At 45.9% G+C, this 20,521-nt stretch overlaps 1 protein-coding gene across 1 annotated transcript; it reads right to left on the reverse strand.

Moving 5' to 3' along the window:
• Window positions 1–1,244: 1,244 nt before the first annotated feature.
• DNAJC25 (DnaJ heat shock protein family (Hsp40) member C25) lies at window positions 1,245–19,111 on the reverse strand. Its single transcript, XM_039542783.1, has 4 exons — window positions 18,802–19,111; window positions 8,837–8,989; window positions 5,534–6,004; window positions 1,245–1,550 (listed from the first exon to the last, which is right to left on the reverse strand). The coding sequence occupies exons 1-4, from the start codon at window positions 19,108–19,110 to the stop codon at window positions 1,428–1,430; spliced, it is 1,056 nt and encodes a 351-aa protein (XP_039398717.1). The 5' UTR covers window position 19,111; the 3' UTR covers window positions 1,245–1,427.
• Window positions 19,112–20,521: the final 1,410 nt, after the last annotated feature.

Consider the following 20,521-nt stretch of genomic DNA (forward strand, 5'->3'; position numbering starts at 1 on the left):
TTCAATTCTCCATAATACTGGACAGCTATTGGAGTTAAATAGCTATTAGCAGATTTTACCAGTTCGACTGAACCCCTTTCCCCTCTCAATTGTTCAAGCTTTCACTCCCGCTCTTGGTCTGTCATTTCACTAGCTTTCTAGCCATCCAAAGCCTCAATTGCATGAAGAAATTTAAAAAAAGTCCCCAACAGATTCCATCAGCTGAACAGACACTGGTATAAGTGGGAGCCATAGCACACACGTGACTAACATCATCTGTTTTGTGCACTGTATTAAATGGTGGAAGCAGCCTGAGCCTTGACCACACTAGGTCTTTCCATCAGTAAGGTTCCTTAACAGAGAGATGGCCACAGTACCTTGCCAAGCAGACGAGAGATGAATTCCTACTGAACACTTCTCACTTAAGGCGGCATGGGAGAAGTTAAGAGGGAAACATATTCCATTTTTTCCCTTCACAGATGACTTGTGAAGTAGCTACGTTCAAAAGAGTCAGACAAGAGCTAAAGAGAATATTTTATTTATAAATGTTAATTTGGTTTTAGAATTTGGAACGGATTGGGGTCATAATATAATCAACTTTTTTTTAATTTACATAAGGCATCAAATTGCTCCTTTTAAACAAAGGATTAGTTTCCCTTATACCAATACTATGGTGCAAGTAATATGGCACATTTAGTAGAATACTGGTACACTTGTTCCAAACAAGTATCTACAGTTCAAGGTACAAAGATTAAAACCCAAACCTAAGATTCTAGCAAAATCTGCTTAACGTATCATTCTGCAGAACAAAGACAAAGATTAAGGCCTGTTTGTGCTGAACAATCATGCACCACTTGTTACCAGAATTAATAAAGACTATGATTCCAACTGGACTGGGCATGGGAAAAGGCAAATATAAGCCCATTATGCTTAGTCTGCATCAAATATACTATTCTGGCAAGATCACTCGGATTTTGGAAGCTTTTGCGTGGGGACAGAGAGGAAAAATGAAGAGCCATAAAATTGTCCTGCCTATAGAATTTTACATGAGCGTTTACACACCCCTAACAACCAAATGTACAAAGCTTATGGTTTTAAAGAGGGGACAAAACAAAAATACAGCTAGGAGACGTCCAAAACTTTCTTGATGAAGGGTGTAAGGTATAGTTGGATTGGCATTTGTTCTTACAGCTTTCCTGTGAAACACTTCTTTAAACAATGAACTCCAGCTCCACAAGCAAGTAGAATATAAACAATGAACTAAGTCTCTGTTTAACAGATTCACTTTTATTTATAAAAATGGTAAACTTGTACTAATTTTCTGCCTGATGAAATTATTCCTGAGTTTTAGATCACTGCCGAGGCACAGCAGATAAAACTCTGAAAATTTAGTTACGAAAATTTTTTGCAAGTCAGGTTTATCAGTACTGTACATTGTTCAGCAGCCTTCAGTCATCAATAAATGTTAATCTTCCAGGTCCTTCATTCCTCATCCACCGCCTATATCTCTTCCATCGAGGGTCCATGGCCATCTTCTTCTTTAGCTCTTCCTCTTGTTCTTGCTTGTAGACCTGGATAGAAGAAAGAAAAAGTGACTTTAAATAAAGTCCAAGAAAAAGTCTGCCCTCAAGGCGAGCTATTCCAGCTATTACAACGAATCAAACTGCAGACTTTTTTTTTTTTTTTTAAAACCACACACTCCAGGTTGCTATACAGAGTCAGGTCAGACTCAGATTGCTGGTGGAATACAGAATTTGGTCCAGAGCTCCATTAACTTCGGTTGAGTTACTTTGGATTTAAGGTCTATGGTGGTGTAAGAGCAGAATTTGGCTTTATCTCGAATTTATTAAGCCCTTAAAGAATGCATTGTAAAACACACAGGAACGTCAACTAAAGCCGTATGCTTGTGCAGGAGACAATACTATTCACAGCAACAAAGGGTACGTCTACACTACGGGATTATTCCGATTTTACATAAACCGGTTTTGTAAAACAGATTGTATAAAGTCGAGTGCACGCGGCCACACTAAGCACATTAATTCGGCGGTGTGCGTCCATGGTCCATAGCGTTGATTTCTGGAGCGTTGCACTGTGGGTAGCTATCCCGTAGCGATCCCATAGTTCCCGCAGTCTCCCCCCCTTGGAATTCTGGGTTGAGATCCCAGTGCCTGATGGGGCAAAAATCATTGTCACGGGTGGTTCTGAGTAAATGTCATCAGTCACTCCTTCCTCCGGGAAAGCAATGGCAGACAATCATTTCACGCCCTTTTTCCCTGGATTGCCCTGGCAGACGTCATAGCATGGCAACCATGGAGCCTGTTTTGCCTTTTGTCACTGTCACCATGTGTGTACTGGATGCCACTGACAGAGGCGATACAGCAGCATTCATTTGCTTTTGCATGATAGCAGAGACGGTTATCTGTCGTTCTGTACTGTCTGCTGCTGTCATGGGTGCCCCTGGCTGAGGTCGGCCGGGGGCGCAAAGACAAAAATGGGAATGACTTCCCGAGTCAATCCCTCCTTTATGGTATCTAAAAATAGAATCAGTCCTGCCTAGAATATGGGGCTAGTGTACTAGAGAACCAGTGTATCAGAGAACCAGAGAGCACAGCTGCTCTGTGTCAGATCCTGCAGAAATTATGAGCTGTATGCCATTCACGGGGGGTACCCCTGCAACAACCCCACCCGTTGCTTCCCTCCTTCCCCAACCTTCCTGGGCTAGCGTGGCAGTGTCCCCCCATTTGTGTGATGAAGTAATAAAGAATGCAGGAATAAGAAACAGTGACTTGTTAGTGAGATAAAATGAGGGTGAGGCAGCCTCCAGCTGCTATGATAGTCCAGGCAGGACATTAAATGATGCGGGGGATAGGAGCCCATCATCCCGCTGCTATGATAGTCCAGGCAGTACAGAAGCTTTTTTTTTTTTTTTAAAACACACATGAAAGGGAGGTGGCTGATGAAGCTCAGCCCCCAGTTGCTATGATGAGGACGGTTATCAGCTGTTCTGTACCATCTACTGGGAATGACCGGGAATCATTCCTATTTTTACCCAGGCGCCCCCGGCCAGCCTCACCTGAGGCCAGCCAGGAGCACTCACGGGCTGATGACGAGAACGGATACCAGTCCTACTGTACTGTACCGTCTGACATCGGGGAGAGGATGCTGCTGTTTAGCTCTCCAGCACCCCGTCTACCAGCAGCATGCAGTAGACATAGGGTGACATTGAAAAAAGGCGAGAAACGATTTTTTTCCCTTTTCTTTCGGGGGAGGGAGGGGGGTGAAGGGTGTAAATTGACAACATACACCCTGAAACACCCGGGAAAATGTTTTTGACCCTTCAGGCACTTGGAGCCCAGCCAAGAATGCAAATGCTTTTCGGAGACTGCGGGGACTGTGGGATAGCTGGAGTCCTCAGTACCCCCTCCCTCTCTCCATGAGCGTCCATTTGATTCTTTGGCTTTCCGTTACGCTTGTCATGCAGCACTGTGCTGAGTCCTTGTTGTGGCCTCTGGAGATTTTTTCAAGTGCTTTATCATTTCGTCTTCTGTAACGGAGCTGTGATAGAACAGATGTGCCTCCCCATACAGCGATCAGATCCAGTATCTCCCGTACGGTCCATGCTGGAGCTCTTTTTGGATTTGGGACTGCATCGCCACCTGTGCTGATCAGAGCTCCACACTGGGCAAACAGGAAATGAAATTCAAAAGTTCGCGGAGCTTTTCCTGTCTACCTGGCCAGTGCATCTGAGTTCAGATTGCTGTCCAGAGCAGTCACAATGCACTGTGGGATACCGCCCGGAGGCCAATACCGTCGATTTGCGGCCACACTAACCCTAATCGGATATGGTAATACTGATTTCAGCACTACTCCTCTCGTCGGGGAGAAGTACAGAAACTGGTTTAAAGAGCTCTTTATATTGATATAAAGGGCCTCGTTATGTGGACGGGTGCAGCGTTAAATCGGTTTAACGCTGCTAAAATCGGTTTAAACGCGTAGTGTAGACCAGGCCAAAGACAGGCAATACTCAGGACACTAAGCAAACCCTTTACTGTATAGGAAATATTCAATGTAGTAGCTAGACCCACTGGTTTAACAGTTTCCTCCAGTTGTTTTCATACTTGTGTCCTTCTGTAGTCAAGACTAATCAGACAAATTTTGGAACATGGGTATACCCAATCTGTCTAGCTCTGGAAGTAAATGCTTTTATCACCACATTTGATGCATTAGGATTAGAATTATAACTGGATATTTTAATTGCCAGGAAATTCTAAGCAAATGCTGATAGCTACTTTCGGGTGGGGGTGGGGGGCACCAATTCAACAATCTAATCTTTAAAATATAACATCCTCAGGGGGATACAACAGTACTAAACACACCGGTTTCAAAGGATCAGTAAATCTCGGGGTCTTGACTGCAATTTTTCCCTCCATTACGTTATGAAAAAGCCACCATGCCATGTGGAAGTCACGTGTACAGTTAACTTCCCCATGATCAAGACTTCAGAAACTTTTTCAAGCCTGTTTATCTAGGTCTGAAATTTGGCACTGCTGCTACTGTGATTCTTTCAGTTCCTAGCATTTTTTCCACCTGCTGCTGAACTAGCTAGCCTCTTTCTAGTAACAGTCAGTAGGGTTGATCTCCAACAGTGGATAACTGCATGGTGTCTCAATGGTAACTGAAGTTTTTCTGCACAAGAGATTTGAAGAACTCTGCACCCTAGACTGGCTAACTGTAGACACTATGTGGCACAGTTACAAAATATGAAGTACTGCTCTCAATAGTCATAAAATCACCACAGCAACACAGTAAGGCAGAAAACGTTTAAATATAGATCTACTGTGCTAAAGAGCTATGAGGGCTCCTAATGTGTTCTCACTTACAAATTCCTTGGTACAAGGATAATCCTTCACTTGGGTCTTGTACAACAAGAAGCAGAGTCAGTACTTAAATCAAAGTAATAGGTTCTGGAATATCCCCAGGACCAGGGCACGGAGCTTGTGTATTGTGTGGAGTCTCTGATCTGGAACAATGGACCACTATATTTGAATAAAACAGCCACGCCCTGCAAGAAGTATGTCAGACCCTGGATCACTGCAAGTCAGAGGAACTACTGAAGGGTAAAGAGGGCAGAGTCAGGAACTAGCTGAATTGGTAGAGTGATAAAAAACAAACACTTACTTTGGAGCAGGGGTTCTCAAACTGGGGGTTGGGACCCTTCAGGGGGTTGCGAGGTTTTTACATGGGGCATTGCAAGCTGTCAGCCTCCAACCCACACCCCGTTTTGCCCCCAGCATTTATAATGGTTGTGTTAAAAAAGTGTTTTTAATTTATAAGGGTGATATTCTAGCATATTGATAGATGAGCAAAGACTGTCTTTGATCAGAAAACCTGAACCCATTGCCAAAAATCTCCAGCTTAATGAGCGATATCTAGAAATGAATCATAGTCTTACATGCAGTACAACCACAATAGACACCCTGGGAGAACACCAGTTTTTAAGCTGGGTAAATTGGGCATTTAACGTTCATTTTCACAACATGCCACAACTACTCACCTCATAGTTCTCTCTTATCCATAGCTGCCGTTCCAGGAACGTCTCTTTCTGATTATCTTCCAGACTGTCAAACTGAGACTGCGACATTTTCATGTACCGGCGTATGATATACAGCTTCTCTTCCTCACCATATTCTCGCCCTTTAATATTAAAACAATAAATCCACCAACAATACCAAGCTATATACTTGCATAAGTAAAAAGGAGCTAAGAGGATTTGGAATAGAAGGATATCATATATTTTAGGCTTCTGATAGCCGCCTTTTATATCTATTTTATTTTTGATAATGTCTTTGATTACTTCTTCCTCTTCCTCACGGATTTCTTCCTTAGACCGTCTGTTTTTGCCTTTTTCTTTAGCCCTATTCAGTAGGCCCTGTTGCTTGGCAATCTCAAATGCTTGTATACGATATTTTGGCACTGTAGCTAGGTAGTTGATGGCCTCGTTGTAGCTACTCCACCAGCTGAAGAACTAGAATAGAAAAAAGTAATAGCTTGTTAGTTCCAGCAGTAGCTTTAACAAAGAAAACAGAAGAAAAACATAAGATAATCCACGACCTCTGGTACATCATAATCATATTTAGTAAAAGTGGTAGTATCCCCATTTGATAGATGCAGAGGGGTGAACGGACGTGCCCATGGTCTTACAGCAAGTCAGTAGCAACGGCAGTGTAAAAACATCCCTGCCCGGAAAGGGTCTTCTGTGGGGCCTGAAAAGTGTGATTGTCCTACCTAAGCTGAAGGACCAGATCCCCTTGGCTTAACACCAATCGCAGACTCAAATCTTTTTGTGGGCCAGCTACTGGATGGGGAACAAATGCCACAATGTGTTAGCATTGTTAAACCCAGGATTAGAACTCTTTACGTCTTGGGCTCCAACCCTGTGCTCATTCTGCTAAAGAAAACATTTCACAATCTAGAATGTACAAGGAAAAGAAGAATCTGATAACATTTAATTTCATTCTTTTTAATGACAGGTAGAACAAGTTTACAACAGTAGTAAGATAGTGAAAGATTAATTTTCATAATATCCATGTATTACGGTATATCAGATAGAAGTTATTTTCATACTGAAGGATTATCCTGTGGATTACATTAGCAACCTTTCCTGCTGATTTTCTCTGCCTCAGTGACAGGTTTTTAACCCCACATTATTAATGAAACCCAGTATACTAGCAACTGCTATGTTTATTCTTACAGAGATGCAAAGAAATTACAGAGCAATGGGGGGAAGCTTGCAGGGCATATTCTAGAAACTAATTTACCAGAAGCATCATGTCTTGCTACAGAATACGACAACAGTTAAGAAAATGCTTCTCTTCCATACTAAAACACTGTGGCTCAGCTGCTTATACATTTGTTTGATGAGTATGCAGAATTTCTTCACTCATTGCATACTACCACAAGCAATGATGGCACAATAGGGGTCATATTTTGAGTTTGCTGCTTGACAGAAATTCTATTCTTGTCCAGTACCGTGGAACCCTATTTTGGTGAGATCATTTCTCCCACATACAAACATCACTTTCAGCAGAAGTTTGATACAAATGGAATTATGGTTTGCAAACTTCAATGCATTAAATAATTTGGGACCTTAATTCTAATTCTCCAGTTCAGTATCAGAGGATTTACCCACTGTAGCTAGTCCATATTATGGTATTACAGGACTACGAGTCACTGTTTAGATTGGCACACAATACATCTTCGCTTAAAATGTCACGTTAAACTGTTTCACTGTTTTCTACTGGACAAAAAAGGTTTTAAAGATTTTTAATTATCTTGGATTTGCAACTAAAGCAGTAGAACAGTACATCATAAGTGGCGCTAACCATTTTAAATGGTTAATTAAACAGTTTATGTAAGGGCAATCTTATTAGCTTGACAGGATTTGCTTTACAAGACTCAATCCCCCTCCATCTCTTGCTTCATTCTTGAGTTAGGAGAGGACAGACAAAACAAGGATAGAAAGATGAGGAAAAAAAACAGCCTTTTCTCTGCCTAATTCACCCAAATAGTTACCAAAGTCTTACTGGGGCAACACTTCCTTAGTGAAAGATGTGAAGTGCAACTTATGGAAAGATCAACTCTTGCATTAAGGCAATAGCTATAGCAAAGAGCAAACGAAAGCCAAATAGATTTAGATGTGAGGTTATGTTGGCTTTGCAATCATCAAAACCCCAGTAACTGACTAATGGTAAAGGAATCTAGACTTCAGTTTTTACTATTTTCCAGTTTAGAAAATTTCAGGCAAAAACGAATCTCCCCATTTATACCCAAAGAAAAGAAGGAGAGATGGGTGCTATTTCACCATCAGAACCAAGTGGGCTTGAGGAGAAGTAGGATATGTAGCTGTATAAGCCTTTAGGGATCTACCAGTTCAAGTGAACATTGCTTGGAGGGTGAGAACTCTAGGACAGCTACTGATCTGTAGATGGTGCCATAAGCATTAAGGAATCAAAAGCTCCTAGTTGGGTTATTTGGGGGGGAAATGCTGACACACACATCTGGACCATCAGTTAGCAAGGGTCAATCATTTCTTCAGCTACAGCATATTAACTATCGGACATTTTATCTTTTATAGACGTCTTGAGCAAGTAACTCCAATATATGTAATGTTAAGTGTTAAAGAAAAGAGTTAAGAAATTTATTCTATTTAAACAATTGCTCAAAGATGTATACAGAGTTATTTCCTTATCCAAAACAAAATATTTACAAATTTCTACACAGCAAAATACATGCATTTTAAGAGCAAGACTTCACTGATTGAAGCTAATTCTTATTTTAATGGCTACTATGAAATCAGGAGCATAATTTTTTTAAATACATCAGTCATTATGAACATTCTTTCAAGAAGAATTTCAAAACTAGTTTCTTAAAACACTGATATAAAAATGAGAAATTAGCTCAGTCTAACATTGAGCAATAATCTAGCTCCTACTATTGAGATAGACTGTTCAGCCTTTAATTTTTTTGAACTATCGAATTAGATTATTTCTCCAGCAGTGCAAGTTTCTTATCCTTTAAATATATGGTACCAAAAAAACCCCCAAACAAACAAGTTAATACCACTAACTGCCCAGCCTTGGTCCAGGATACAGATTTCTATGACTGGACAAATATCTGTCTAGCACATCAACGATAGTAGACAACACTTAAGCAGAAACAATGGAGCCTTCTATTTGTACAATTAAAGAAAAAAACCTCAGTAACTGACTCATGGTAAAGGAATCTAGATTTCAGCTTTTACTATTCTCCAGTTTAGAAATTCAATATAATAGTCATAATAAACATAAATATATTTCACCTGAAACACGGAGATAGCACATACAGTGACTAGAATCACTATCCTGACGTCCACTTTAGGTGCCAATCTCCTGCTGTAGTAGTGATAATAATGGCTGTAATACTCTTCAGGATGATCCAACATGTAATCATAATCTTTACGTGTTTCTTCATCCTGGCAAGAAAACAGTTAAAACAAAATTTTGTAGGTTTGTATCCTTAAGCTTTTAATCAGTGTCACATAGAATATTTCATAAGATGGCTTGGTAGCAAAGTGATTTTTAGTTACCAAAATTACTTTAGTGTTACAACATCGTTAGCCACAAAACTGTTGTAAAACCTGTGTTAGCCTGATTTCTATATGGAAGACAGGGAAAAACTTTTTTAAAAAAATTCAATTTTTAATATTCAATAAGAAGCTACTGCTTTCCAGGTATTATGAAAATTCTTCAGATCTTTTCCTGTACTCTGGTAACCTAAACGAGTTTATTCTAAAACACATATGTAGCCCTGACTGAGTAATGCATACTTGGCCCTGTCTCAAGAAATTTCATTATGAAACAGTTAAGCATTTGACAGCCACATACTAAGCACATGGTTTGTATTAATTGGTTCTAACCCATCTCAGAGTCAATGCAAGGTGAGGGTTTTTGTTTTGTTTTAAAATACTCTGTATTTTAAGAGTGTGTGTATGTTTTTCAGTTTTTTGGGGGCAGTCTAATATTAAATACACCAAGTGACAGGACTGCTACCATTTCCTTTGGGAGATTTCCACGGCCTAACGGATCTCACTTTCTCAACTTTTTCCTGGTATTTAGCCTAAGCATCTCATCTCTTATTTACATTTAATTAGTCTTAATTATACCCTTTGTACCATCCAGCATAATTCTCTTCTTTCTCCCATAAAATATCTGTAGATTACACGCTCCATTCCTTAGCTGGTTTCAGCAGTAGCCGTGTTAGTCTGGATCAGCCAAAAAAAAAACAACAACAACAAAAAACGAGGAGTCCTTGTGGCACCTCAAAGACTAACAAATTTATCTGGGCATAAGCTTTTGTGGGCTATAACCCACTTCATTGGATGTATGAAGTAAAAGATACAGGAGCAGGTATAAATACATGAAAGGATGGGTGTTGCTTTACCAAGTGTTAGATCAGTGTAACGCAGACATGGGCAAACTACGGCCCGGCCTGGCCCGGCCCCTGAGCTCCCAGCCAGTTAGCCTAGTCCCCAGCCTCTCCCCCACTGCCATGCCACCGCATGGGCCATGCTCTGGCCTGCTGCTCCCGCTGGGCAGTGTGGGGAGCACAGCTGGCTCTGGCTGGGTGTCGTGGCTGCGAGCTCCTGTTGGTAAGGGGGTGGGGAGCGGGGGGTTTTGGTAAAGGAGCAGGTGGGTCGTGGGGGCAGTCAGGGAGGAGGGGGCGGTTGGATGGGGCGGAGGTTCTGCGGGAGCAGGAAGGGGATGGGGAACAGGGAGGGTTGGTAGTCCTGGGAGGCCTGTCAGGGGGCGAGGATGTGGATAGTGGTTGGGAGGGCAGTTAGGGAACAGGAAGCCGAGAGGGGGTTGGATAAGGGGGTGGGATCCCGGAGGCAGTTGGGGCAGGGGTGTGGATAGGGGTCAGGGCAGTCGGGGGGGGGTTGGATAGTGGGCGGGGGTCCTGGGAGGGGACAGTCGGGGACAAGGAGCAGTGGGGTTTGGATGGGTTGGGGGTTCTGAGGGGGGCAGTCAGGGGGTGGGAACTGGGAGGGGGCAGATAGGGGTCAGGGGCTGGCTGTTTGGGGAGGCACAGCCTTCCCTACCCACCCTCCATACAGTTGCCAACCCTGATGTGGCCCTTGGGCCAAAAAGTTTGCCCACCCCTGGTCTAATGAGATAAAATAATTAACAGCAGGATACCAAGGGAGGAAAAATAACTTTTGAAGCGGTAAGAGAGTGGCCCATTACAGACAAGAAGGTGTGAGTAACAGTAGGTAGAAATTAGTATTGGGGAAATTAAGTTTAGGTTTTGTAATGACCCAACCATTCCCAGCAGAGAGTGTCCGGTTGGGCCAATGTACATGGCAGAGGAGCATTGCTGGCAATGATGGCATATATCACATTGGTAGATGTGCAGGTGAATGAGCCCTCTACGCAAAAGAATAAATGGACACAAATCTGACATCAGGAATCATAACATTCAAAAACCAGTAGGAGAACACTTCAATTTCTCTGGCCACTCAATAACAGACCTCAAAGTGGCAATTCTTCAACAACAAAAAACCCTTCAAAAACAGGCTCCAACGTGAAGCTGCAGAACTGGAATTAATTTGAAAACTAGATACCATCAGACCTGAATAAAGGCCTGAATAAAGACTGGGAGTGGCTGGGTCACTACAAAACCTAAACAATTTCCCCAATGCTAATTTCTCCCTACTGTTACTCACACCTTCTTGTCAACGGTCTGTAATGGGCCACTCTCTTACCACTTCAAAAGTTATTTTTTCCTCCCTTGGTATCCTGCTGTTAATTATTTTATCTCGTTACACTGACCTAACACTAGGTAAAGCAACCCCCATCCTTTCATGTATTTATACCTGCTCCTGTATCTTTTACTTCATCCCTTAGCTGTGGCTTAGCCAAGCTACACCTATCTGGCCATTATAATCTTTCCTCAGAAATCCCTTCAGCCATTCTGATCCTGAATTCATTACTTTTCTCACCATTTTAAAGGAACATGTTTAACTTGAAAAGTCTGGAACATTACTTTTAAAAATTGTTGGGTCATTTCACATACTATGCTTATCCTCCACAACACCCGCTGCTAATTTATGAATGATTACATTTTACTTTTTTTGTTTTTTTAAACTATCTTCCTCCTCCCTACTGCTGGGTAGGGAAGCCAAACAGGGGGAAGCAGTGTTTCCAAAAGCACAAAGTAAACAAACTGTAAAAAGTAGATTTTTCTCTCATCTTTCTTCCAGTTATAAGAATCTCAGACACTACTTGTAACATTAGTATTAAAAAAATTCAGAACTGTGATTTTTAAATTGAGAGGATACCTGGATGAACATATCAAATGCAATGCTCTAAGTGTCTGGAAGTTGGGTACAGGGGATTAATGTGACTCCAGTGAATGTACTTTGCTACAATTGGAGATGGGGACTATTTCCAGATGAAATACAAGATGTTTATATACCCTTTAGAGTGCTTACACATTTTACTTGACTTTGTTCATATTTTTTTCCTTCAGCGACTTTTTACCTTGCCACTCAGTTAGTAGCTTAAAAACTTTAAAGCTAACTCAAATATTGATATAGCAAATGTATCCATAATATATCTAGGGATTACTACATTACGAGAGTTATGGGAAGTTTCAACTGAAAGACAATACAGTAGAACCTCAGAGTTATGGACACCTCAGGAATAGAGGCTGTCCGTAACTCTGAAATGTTCCATAACTCTGAAGAGGTTAGACTTCTGACCCTTGGGGGCTTCAGCCCTGCAGCTCTGCTCCTGGCTTCAGCGGGGCGTGAGGGGGTAGGTGGGGGGCTTCAGCTACAGGGGGAGCATCAGTGCTGAAACCGGCACTCCCCTCGCAGATAAAGCCCCAAGCCGCAGCGCACCCTGCAGGGCTGAAGCCCCAAGCTCCAGCACTCCTCCCCCAGTCTAAAGCCACAAGCTCCAGTGCTCCCGAGGGTCTGAAGCCCCAAGCACCTCCCCCCCCCCCCCGCCCTGACATGCCCTCACCGACAGCTGCAGCCCCAACCCTCTGTGCAGCTGAAGCCCTGAGCTCCATGGCTAAAGTCCAGAGGCAGTACAGTATTTGCTGTTTGTTTGGTTTTTTGGTCTGCGCTGCTGCCTGATTGATGACTTCCAGTTCCACAGGGTGTCCAGTTGACCGGTAAGTCTGCAACTCTGGTGTTTGTATCTTAAAGGTTCTACTGTAGTTTGTTTGCAAAATCAGAGCTACCAGTCTGAATATGCCTAATTTTATTGGTAATGGAATGAAGAAGCCTTCCAAAGGAAAAAAGGAAAGGTGTGGAAGAGACTGTACAGTTTGCATGCAGGTCTCAAGTAGCACTATTTTTGAGAGAAAACCCATTGCTTTTGAGCTTAATAGGTAGCCCTAATTGCTTTCGCAAGCAAAGGTCCTTGAATTTCTCCAGTAAGGGACTCTTCACAAATAAATAATGCCCCTGATGCTTGCTTATTTGGATACCCTTCTGTAGTCTGCAGTGTCAATATTGGCAGGAATAAACAAAAACGAAAATTACAAAGTACCCTTTCAGTCACAACTGAAAGGGCACTTCCATTCTACCCTCCTATTTCTGGTTTGTTTCAATTTGTTTCATTTTTGGAACACTTCCCCTTTGGATTGACATTTCGTATAGTCAATTTCTTACAGAATACTTAATGAAATATTTTTAAGTATATAGAACATGGAAATGACGTTAAATTACATTGATTTTCCTGAAGCTTGCTCATGACAGTTATGGTTATATCACAATTTTAACTCTATACTGCTGAATGCTAGCATTGTATGAGGATCATTAGATGGTCACGTGGCATATGGCAAAGTGACAATCTGGAAAATACAGCGGAAATAAAGGTCATTTTTACATAAGAACGGCCATAATGGGTCAGACCAATTCTCCAGTTAGCTCAGTATCCTGTCTTCCAACAGTGGCCAGTGCCAGATGCTTCAGAGGGAATAAACAGAACAGGGCAGTTTATCGAGTGATCCATTCCTTGTCGTCCAGTCCCTGCTTCTAGCAGCCAGAGGTTTAGCGACACTCAGAACGTAGGGTTGGCAACCCTGACTGTCTTGGATAATAGCCATATCGTCTATGAATTTCTCTCTTTTTTTTTTAACCCAGTTCTACTTTTGGCCTTCACAACACATCCTCTGGCAACAAGTTCTACAGGTTCACTGTGCATTGTGAGTAGTACTTCCTTATGTTTTAAATCTGCTGCTTAATAATTTCTCTGGGTGGCCCCTGGGTCTTCTATTATGTGAAAGGGTAAACACCACTCCCTTATTCACTTTCTCTACACCATTCATGATTTTATAGACCTCTATCATATCTCTTCCCCCCCACCCCCAATCTGTCTCTTTTCCAGGATGAACAGTCCCAGTCTCTAATCTCCCCTCATATGGAAGCTGTTCCATACCCCTAATAATGTATTTTTTCCAATTCTAATATATATTTTTTGGGATGGAGCAACCAAAACTGCATGCAGTATTCAAGGTGTGGGCACGCCACAAATTTATATAGTGGCATTATGGTATTTTCTGTCTTATCTATCCCTTTCCTAATGGTTCCTAACATTGTTGCTGTTGCATTTATCAACATTCAATTTCATCTTTTATTTTGTCACCTAGTCTTGTGAGGTCCTTTTTAACTCTTCAGTCTGCTTTGGACTTAGGTGTCTTGGGTAATTTTGTATCATCTGCAAATTTTGCCACCTCACTGTTTACCCTTTTTTCCAGATCATTTATGAATATGAAGAACAGCACTGGTCCCAGTACAGATCCTTGGGGAACCCCACTATTCACCTCTGTTCACTGCGAAAACTGACCATTTATTCCAACCCTTTGTTTTCTGTTAACCAGTTACTGATCCATGAGGACGACCTTCCCTCTTAACCTATGACTCCTTACTTTGCTTAAGAACCTTTGGTGAGGGACCCTGTCAAAGGCTTCTGAAAGTCCAAGTATACTACATCCACTGGATTACTCTTGTCCATACATTTGTTGAACCCTCAAAGAATTCTAACAGCTTGGTGAGGCAGGATTTCCCTTTTACAAAAAGCGGTGTTGACTCTTCCCGAACATATTGTGTTAATCTATGTGTTTGATATTCTATTATTTGCTATAGTTTCAACCGATTTGCCAGGTACTGCAGTTGGGTTTACCAGCATCGCCTCTGGAGCCTTTTTTTTTTTTTTTTTTAAACTGGCATCACATTAGCTATCTGCTAGTCATCAGGTACAGAGGCTGATTTAAGTGATAGGTTACGTACCACAGTTAGTAGTTCTCCATTTTCATATTTGAGCTCCTTCAGAAATCTTGGGTGAATACTATCTGGTCTTGGGGACTTATTACTGTTTAATCTATCAATTTGTTACAAAACCTCCTCTTACTGACTCCTCAACCTGGGACAGTTCCTCAGATGTGTTACCTAAAAAGAATGTCTCAGGTGTGGGAATCTCCCTCACATCCTCTGCAGTGAAGACCAAAGCAATCATTTAGCTTCTTCCCAATGATCTTGTCTTCGAGTACTCATTTAGCACCTTGACCATCCAATGGCCCCACTGACTGGCAGATTTCCTGCCTCCAATGTACTTTTAAAATTGTTACTGTCAGTTTTTGTCTTTTGCTAGCTGCTCTTCAAATTCTTTTTCGGGCTGCCTAATTATACTTTTACACTTCACTTGCCAGAGTTTATGTTCGTTCCATTTTCATCAGTTGGGTGGATTTCCAATTTTTAAAGGATGTCTTTTGTCTCTAACTGTCTCTTTTACTCTGTTGTTTAGCAATGCTGGCATTTTTTTGGTCCTCTTACTTTTTTTCTTCCCTATTTGTGGTACATATATACCTTGAATATCCATTATGGTATTTTTTTAAAAAAATCATGCAGCTTGCAAGCATTTCACTCATGACTGATCCTTTTAATTTCTATTTAATTAGCCTCCTTGCTTTTATGTAGTTCCCCTTTTGAAGTTAAATGCTACTGTGGGAGGTTTCTTTGGTATTTCACACTCACACACACCAGTACATTAAATTTATTTTCTCTCTCCGGGGTTCCTCCAGTAAGATTATAAAATGACAGCTATATTGGAATCTCTAAAATGCACCTTTTTCTATAGCCTTCAGATACAAAATGTTATACTATGCACTACAGCACAACCCCATTTATCCAAAGTGTTTAGGGGGCATCCAAATAGATTGTTACTTATTTGGTCTTTTGTGTGGAGCTGATATGGGCTAGGGGGGGAAAAAGAGAAAAAGGAGAGCGTCTCCATTCCCAGATGCACAAATCAATCATTTATTGAGAAATAAAACAGTGTACAAGTACTTATGATGAATCTCCTATTATAAAAAACTATATGGATAGGCAGCTGTAAATAAGATCCAGACAAATGCAGCACAAATCACACCCTAAAAGAAAAATACCACAATGCATTCTTCACACATGTACCCTTTCATCCACTATGTGAGACTATCCCGCCCAGGGAAAAAGAAAAGCATAACTTCTGTAGGAGCTGTACTTCTAGGGATTTCTTCTCACTATGGCTGTCACACAGGTACAAGACAGTCATGTATGAAGTTTTCTTCTATAGATTTTTTTGGGGGGGGAGAGGAGGGAAAGGAGTGATATCTGGATTAATCCAGCTGGCTTCCTCCCCCTAGCCCCTCATATTCTGCAGAAGCCAAAATGGGAACCCTACAGAGGGGAGAGGGAGAAGCAGCACTCATCTTTTATCTACCCTCCCGAAGGCTCTCATCAGCCCAGAGATGTGGAGGGGACCATGAAGCTTTAAAAGTACTAACCTCCTGTGAGACCATGTCATCTAGGAGGTAATATCTGCACCAGACATGTACCTGCCTCCTTATTTTACACCCGAGTTTAACTATACTACACAAAGCTGTGGGTCCCATTTTTTCATCACTCTAAGTTAGTTAAGTAACAAATGCTGAATTGTAAAATGCATGTTTTGAAAACAGTTAGGAAGCAAGTGACCTTTACTTTACACAGTTGTGATGTGGTCCCCATGCTAACAGCTAGTTTTAATCACACTTTTAAAGTAACAAAATGATTCCTCTCTTATTTTACCTTAACTACACTTACTTTTCTGTTTCCTCCCAGCCAAGCCGTTTACATTAATTTACTCTAGTGGAGCCCTAGTCTTCTATCCACAAAACGGGGCAGCTGCTCTGTCTGCTTCCACCATGCTGCCCTATCAGCTTCTCAGCCCTGACCTGCTGTGACCACAGCTAGGGGACAGTGGCTCATCCCCTCTCTGCTGAGGGTGCCTACAAAGATGTGAGTTAGTGCCAACTGCAGAGGTTGGATTTTGATACCTGGCCATTGCCCCAGGACCTGCTGATGGGAACAGGATCCCAGTGGCAACCAATCTGGGCCAGACCTCAGCTGTGAACCAAGTCCCAGAGCCAGCCAGTCATCATCCCCATACACCTCACTGAGACCCCTGGCATCACCCGGGCCCCTGACCGGGGTGGGCACCTCCAGCTTGAAACAGACCCCATCTTCTGCAGCTCCCCAGCCTGTGCTCTTATTGCCCTCCTCTCCCTCAGCCCAGCCCCCTACTTCCTCAGTGTGGGGAGCCCCCCAGCAAGTGTCACCCTCCCACCTATCCCCCCCAGCACCCCTATTCCCACAAGCTAGTCCTGCTCGCTCGGCTTTCCCCAGACACCCCCCGCCCAGCCTGACCTCTGGGCTGGAAGCCCCTCTCCCCTCAGGGGAACCCCTAGTGCCCACGCCAACCTGCCCGAGGGCGCCCCCTCTCCCCCAGGGGAACCCCTAGTGCCCACGCCAGCCTGCCCGCCCGAGGGCGTCCCCTCTCCCCCAGGGGAACCCCTAGTGCCCACGCCAGCCTGCCCGCCCGAGGGCGCCCCCTCTCCCCCAGGGGAACCCCTAGTGCCCACGCCAGCCCGCCCGAGGGCGCCCCCTCTCCCCTCAGGGGAACCCCTAGTGCCCACGCCAGCCCGCCCGAGGGCACCCCCTCTCCCCCAGGGGAACCCTAGTGCCCACGCCAGCCCGCCCGCCCGAGGGCGCCTCTCCTCAGGGGAACCCCTAGTGCCCACGCCATCCCGCCCGAGGGCTCCCCCTCTCCCCCAGGGGAACCCCTAGTGCCCACGCCAACCCGCCCGCCGAGGACGCCTCTCCTCAGGGGAACCCCAGTGCCCACGCCAGCCCGCCCGCCCGAGGACACCTCTCCCCCAGGGGAACCCCTAGTGCCCCCGCCCGCCCGCCCGCCCAAGGCGCCCCTCCCAGGGGAACCCCTAGTGCCCACGCCAGCCCGCCCGCCCGAGGACGCCCCCTCCCCTCAGGGAACCCCTAGTGCCCACGCCAGCCCGCCCGAGGGCACCCCCTCTCCCCCAGGGGAACCCCTAGTGCCCACGCCAGCCCGCCCGCCCAAGGGCGCCCCCTCTCCCCTCAGGGGAACCCTAGTGCCCACGCCAGCCCGCCCGCCCGAGGGCACCCCCTCTCCCCTCAGGGGAACCCCTAGTACCCCCGCCAGCCCGCCCGCCCGAGGGCGCCCCCCCTCTCCCAGGGGAACCCTAGTGCCCACGCCAGCCCGCCCGCCCGAGGCGCCCCCTCCTCAGGGGAACCCCTAGTACCCACGCCAGCCCGCCCGCCCGAGGGCGCCCCTCTCCTCAGGGAACCCCTAGTGCCCACGCCAGCCAGCCCGCCCGAGGGCGTCCCCACTCCCCCGGGGGAACCCCTCGTGCCCACGCCAGCCCGCCCGCCCGAGGGCGTCCCCTCTCCCCCAGGGGAACCCCTAGTGCCCACGCCAGCCCGCCCGCCCGAGGGCGCCCCCCCTCCCCCCGGGGAACCCCAAGTGCCCACGCCAGCCCGCCCGCCCGAGGGCGCCCCCTCTCCCCTCAGGGGAACCCCTAGTGCCCACGCCAGCCCGCCCGCCCAAGGGCGCCCCCACTCCCCCAGGGGAACCCCTAGTGGCCCCGCCCGCCCGCCCGAGGGCACCCCCTCCCAGGGGAACCCCTAGTGCCCACGCCAGCACGCCCGCCCGAGGGCGCCCCCTCTCCCCTCAGGGGAACTCCTAGTGCCCACGCCAGCCCGCCCGCCCGAGGGCGCCCCCTCTCCCCCAGGGGAACCCCTAGTGCCCACGCCAGCCCGCCCGCCCGAGGGCGCCCCCTCTGCCCTCAGGGGAACCCCTCAGCTCCAGCCGCCCCGCTCGCCCCCCCGCGGTGTCTCTTACCGGAGCGGCTCCGGCCGGGGCAGCGGTCCCGCTCTCTCACCTTGAGGGTCTCGTAGGCGGTGGCGATGAGCAGGAACTTCTCGTGCGCCGTCTGCAGGGTCTCCCCGCCGGGCCCGGCCGGCTCCCCGCGGTGCCGGTCCGGATGGTACTGGCGGGCGAGCTGCCGGTAGGCGCGGGCGATCTCGGCCTTGCCCGCGGCCCGGCTCACGCCCAGCACGTCGTAGCACACCTGCCGCCCGCAGTACAGGCCCTCGATCAGGGCCCGGGCCGGCCGCGGGGCCAGCGCCGCGGCCGCCAGCAGCCACCACAGCAGCTGGCCCCGCGCGCCGCCACACAGCGCCGCCGCCATGTCCGCCCGAGCGCCGCGCATGCGCACGCGCCGCCGCTGGGTGGGGCCAAGCCAACGAACGTGGCCATGAGGCGGAGCTGCGGGCGGGAGGAGCTAGGGCGGGGGCGGGGCCAGAGGAGAGGAGCCAGTAAAGGGGCGTGGTTTGATGAAAGGGGCGGGGCCATAAGTCTGCCGGGTCCTGCGGTAGGGCGCAGCAGAGGGAGGGTTGTAGGCGGGGCTATCAGAGGGAGGTGGGGCCAGGAGCGAGCGCTGCAACAGGACCAAGCGAGGGGGTGGAGCCAGGGGAATCACAACGTGGCTTACCTATGTAGATACACGCCGGCCTCCCGTCTGACGCCTTAACTCTGCCAGGTGCCCAAGTGGGCAAAATTCTTCCTCCACCCCACTGGGAACTAGGAAGCCTGGTTCCATTCCAGGATCTGAAGGGTCTGTCCACAAAAGGAGGCAACACATTTTTTGGTGGTTTGCAAGATCCTGCGGGCCACCCCTTGTAACACTTCATAACACTGAAAGAAACCACACAAAATTAAGGACCCACCCAGCATCTGATGAAGTGGGTATTCACCCACAAAAGCTCATGCTCCAATATGTCTGTTAGTCTACAAGGTGCCACAGGATTCTTTGTCATGTAATTTATGGGCAGTCCCATGCCGAAGAGAATTTTTTGGGAAATAGGGGACAGCTCCCCACAATGCTCTAGTTCTGTACAGTCATATATTTTTATTACAGCATAGGAGCCCTTTCAGCATGGTTGCCTGAAAAGAATGTTTTTAGCAGAACAGATACTTCTTAAGACCCTTATATTGGATATATATAACAGACATTAGGTACTTAATAAAGGAAACAGGAGTGTTTACCCTCCTGGGCAATTTTATTAAAGTGACGGTGTCTTACAGCTGTTCTCTAGTAAAAGGAAAGTAAATCTCTGACAAATGGAACACCCCTTCACAGGCGTCGGCATAGGAAAAATGTACACAAGCAGCTTCAGAAGCTATGCCCAAATCCAAATGCATCCACCACACCTCAATTATTTCTAGTACGTGGTATTTCGCTGGTGAACGGTTCTATCATCCTGGATATATCTGCCCTGCAGAGTTAGCTTGAGTCAGAACAGCCACACTGCAAAATTACACTCAAGTTACACAGAGTGAGCTGATCAGCAGCACCAAGTGGCTGCATTTCTACTTCATTATTAGCTCGACTATCAGTGGCACTCAAGCTTCCACCCACACCCCTGATGGGCCTGCTAGCTGGAGTTTAAAGCACTGACTTAAGCTAGATACTTTTGTGTGTGGACAGGAGTCAGGGTAAGGACCACACTCAAGTTATACCTCCAGCTAACACTGCAGTGAAGGTGAGCCCTAAGACTATGTCTACACTTCCATGGTAAATTGACCTAAGCTACGCAACT

The sequence above is a fragment of the Mauremys reevesii genome, linkage group 6, assembly GCF_016161935.1.
Source record: "Mauremys reevesii isolate NIE-2019 linkage group 6, ASM1616193v1, whole genome shotgun sequence".
NCBI classification, from domain to species: Eukaryota; Metazoa; Chordata; order Testudines; family Geoemydidae; genus Mauremys; species Mauremys reevesii.

What these genes read in the sequence shown, in the direction of transcription:
- DNAJC25 (XM_039542783.1), bottom strand. Translation starts at nt 19,110, where the DNA reads ATGGCGGCGGCGCTGTGTGGCGGCGCGCGGGGCCAGCTGCTGTGGTGG. An exon ending in CCGCCTACGAGACCCTCAAG is followed by an intron (nt 8,990 to 18,801) that starts GTGAGAGAGCGG and finishes TTTTCTTGCCAG; the next exon opens with GATGAAGAAACACGTAAAGA. An exon ending in GGATAAGAGAGAACTATGAG is followed by an intron (nt 1,551 to 5,533) that starts GTGAGTAGTTGT and finishes TCTTCTATCCAG; the next exon opens with GTCTACAAGCAAGAACAAGA.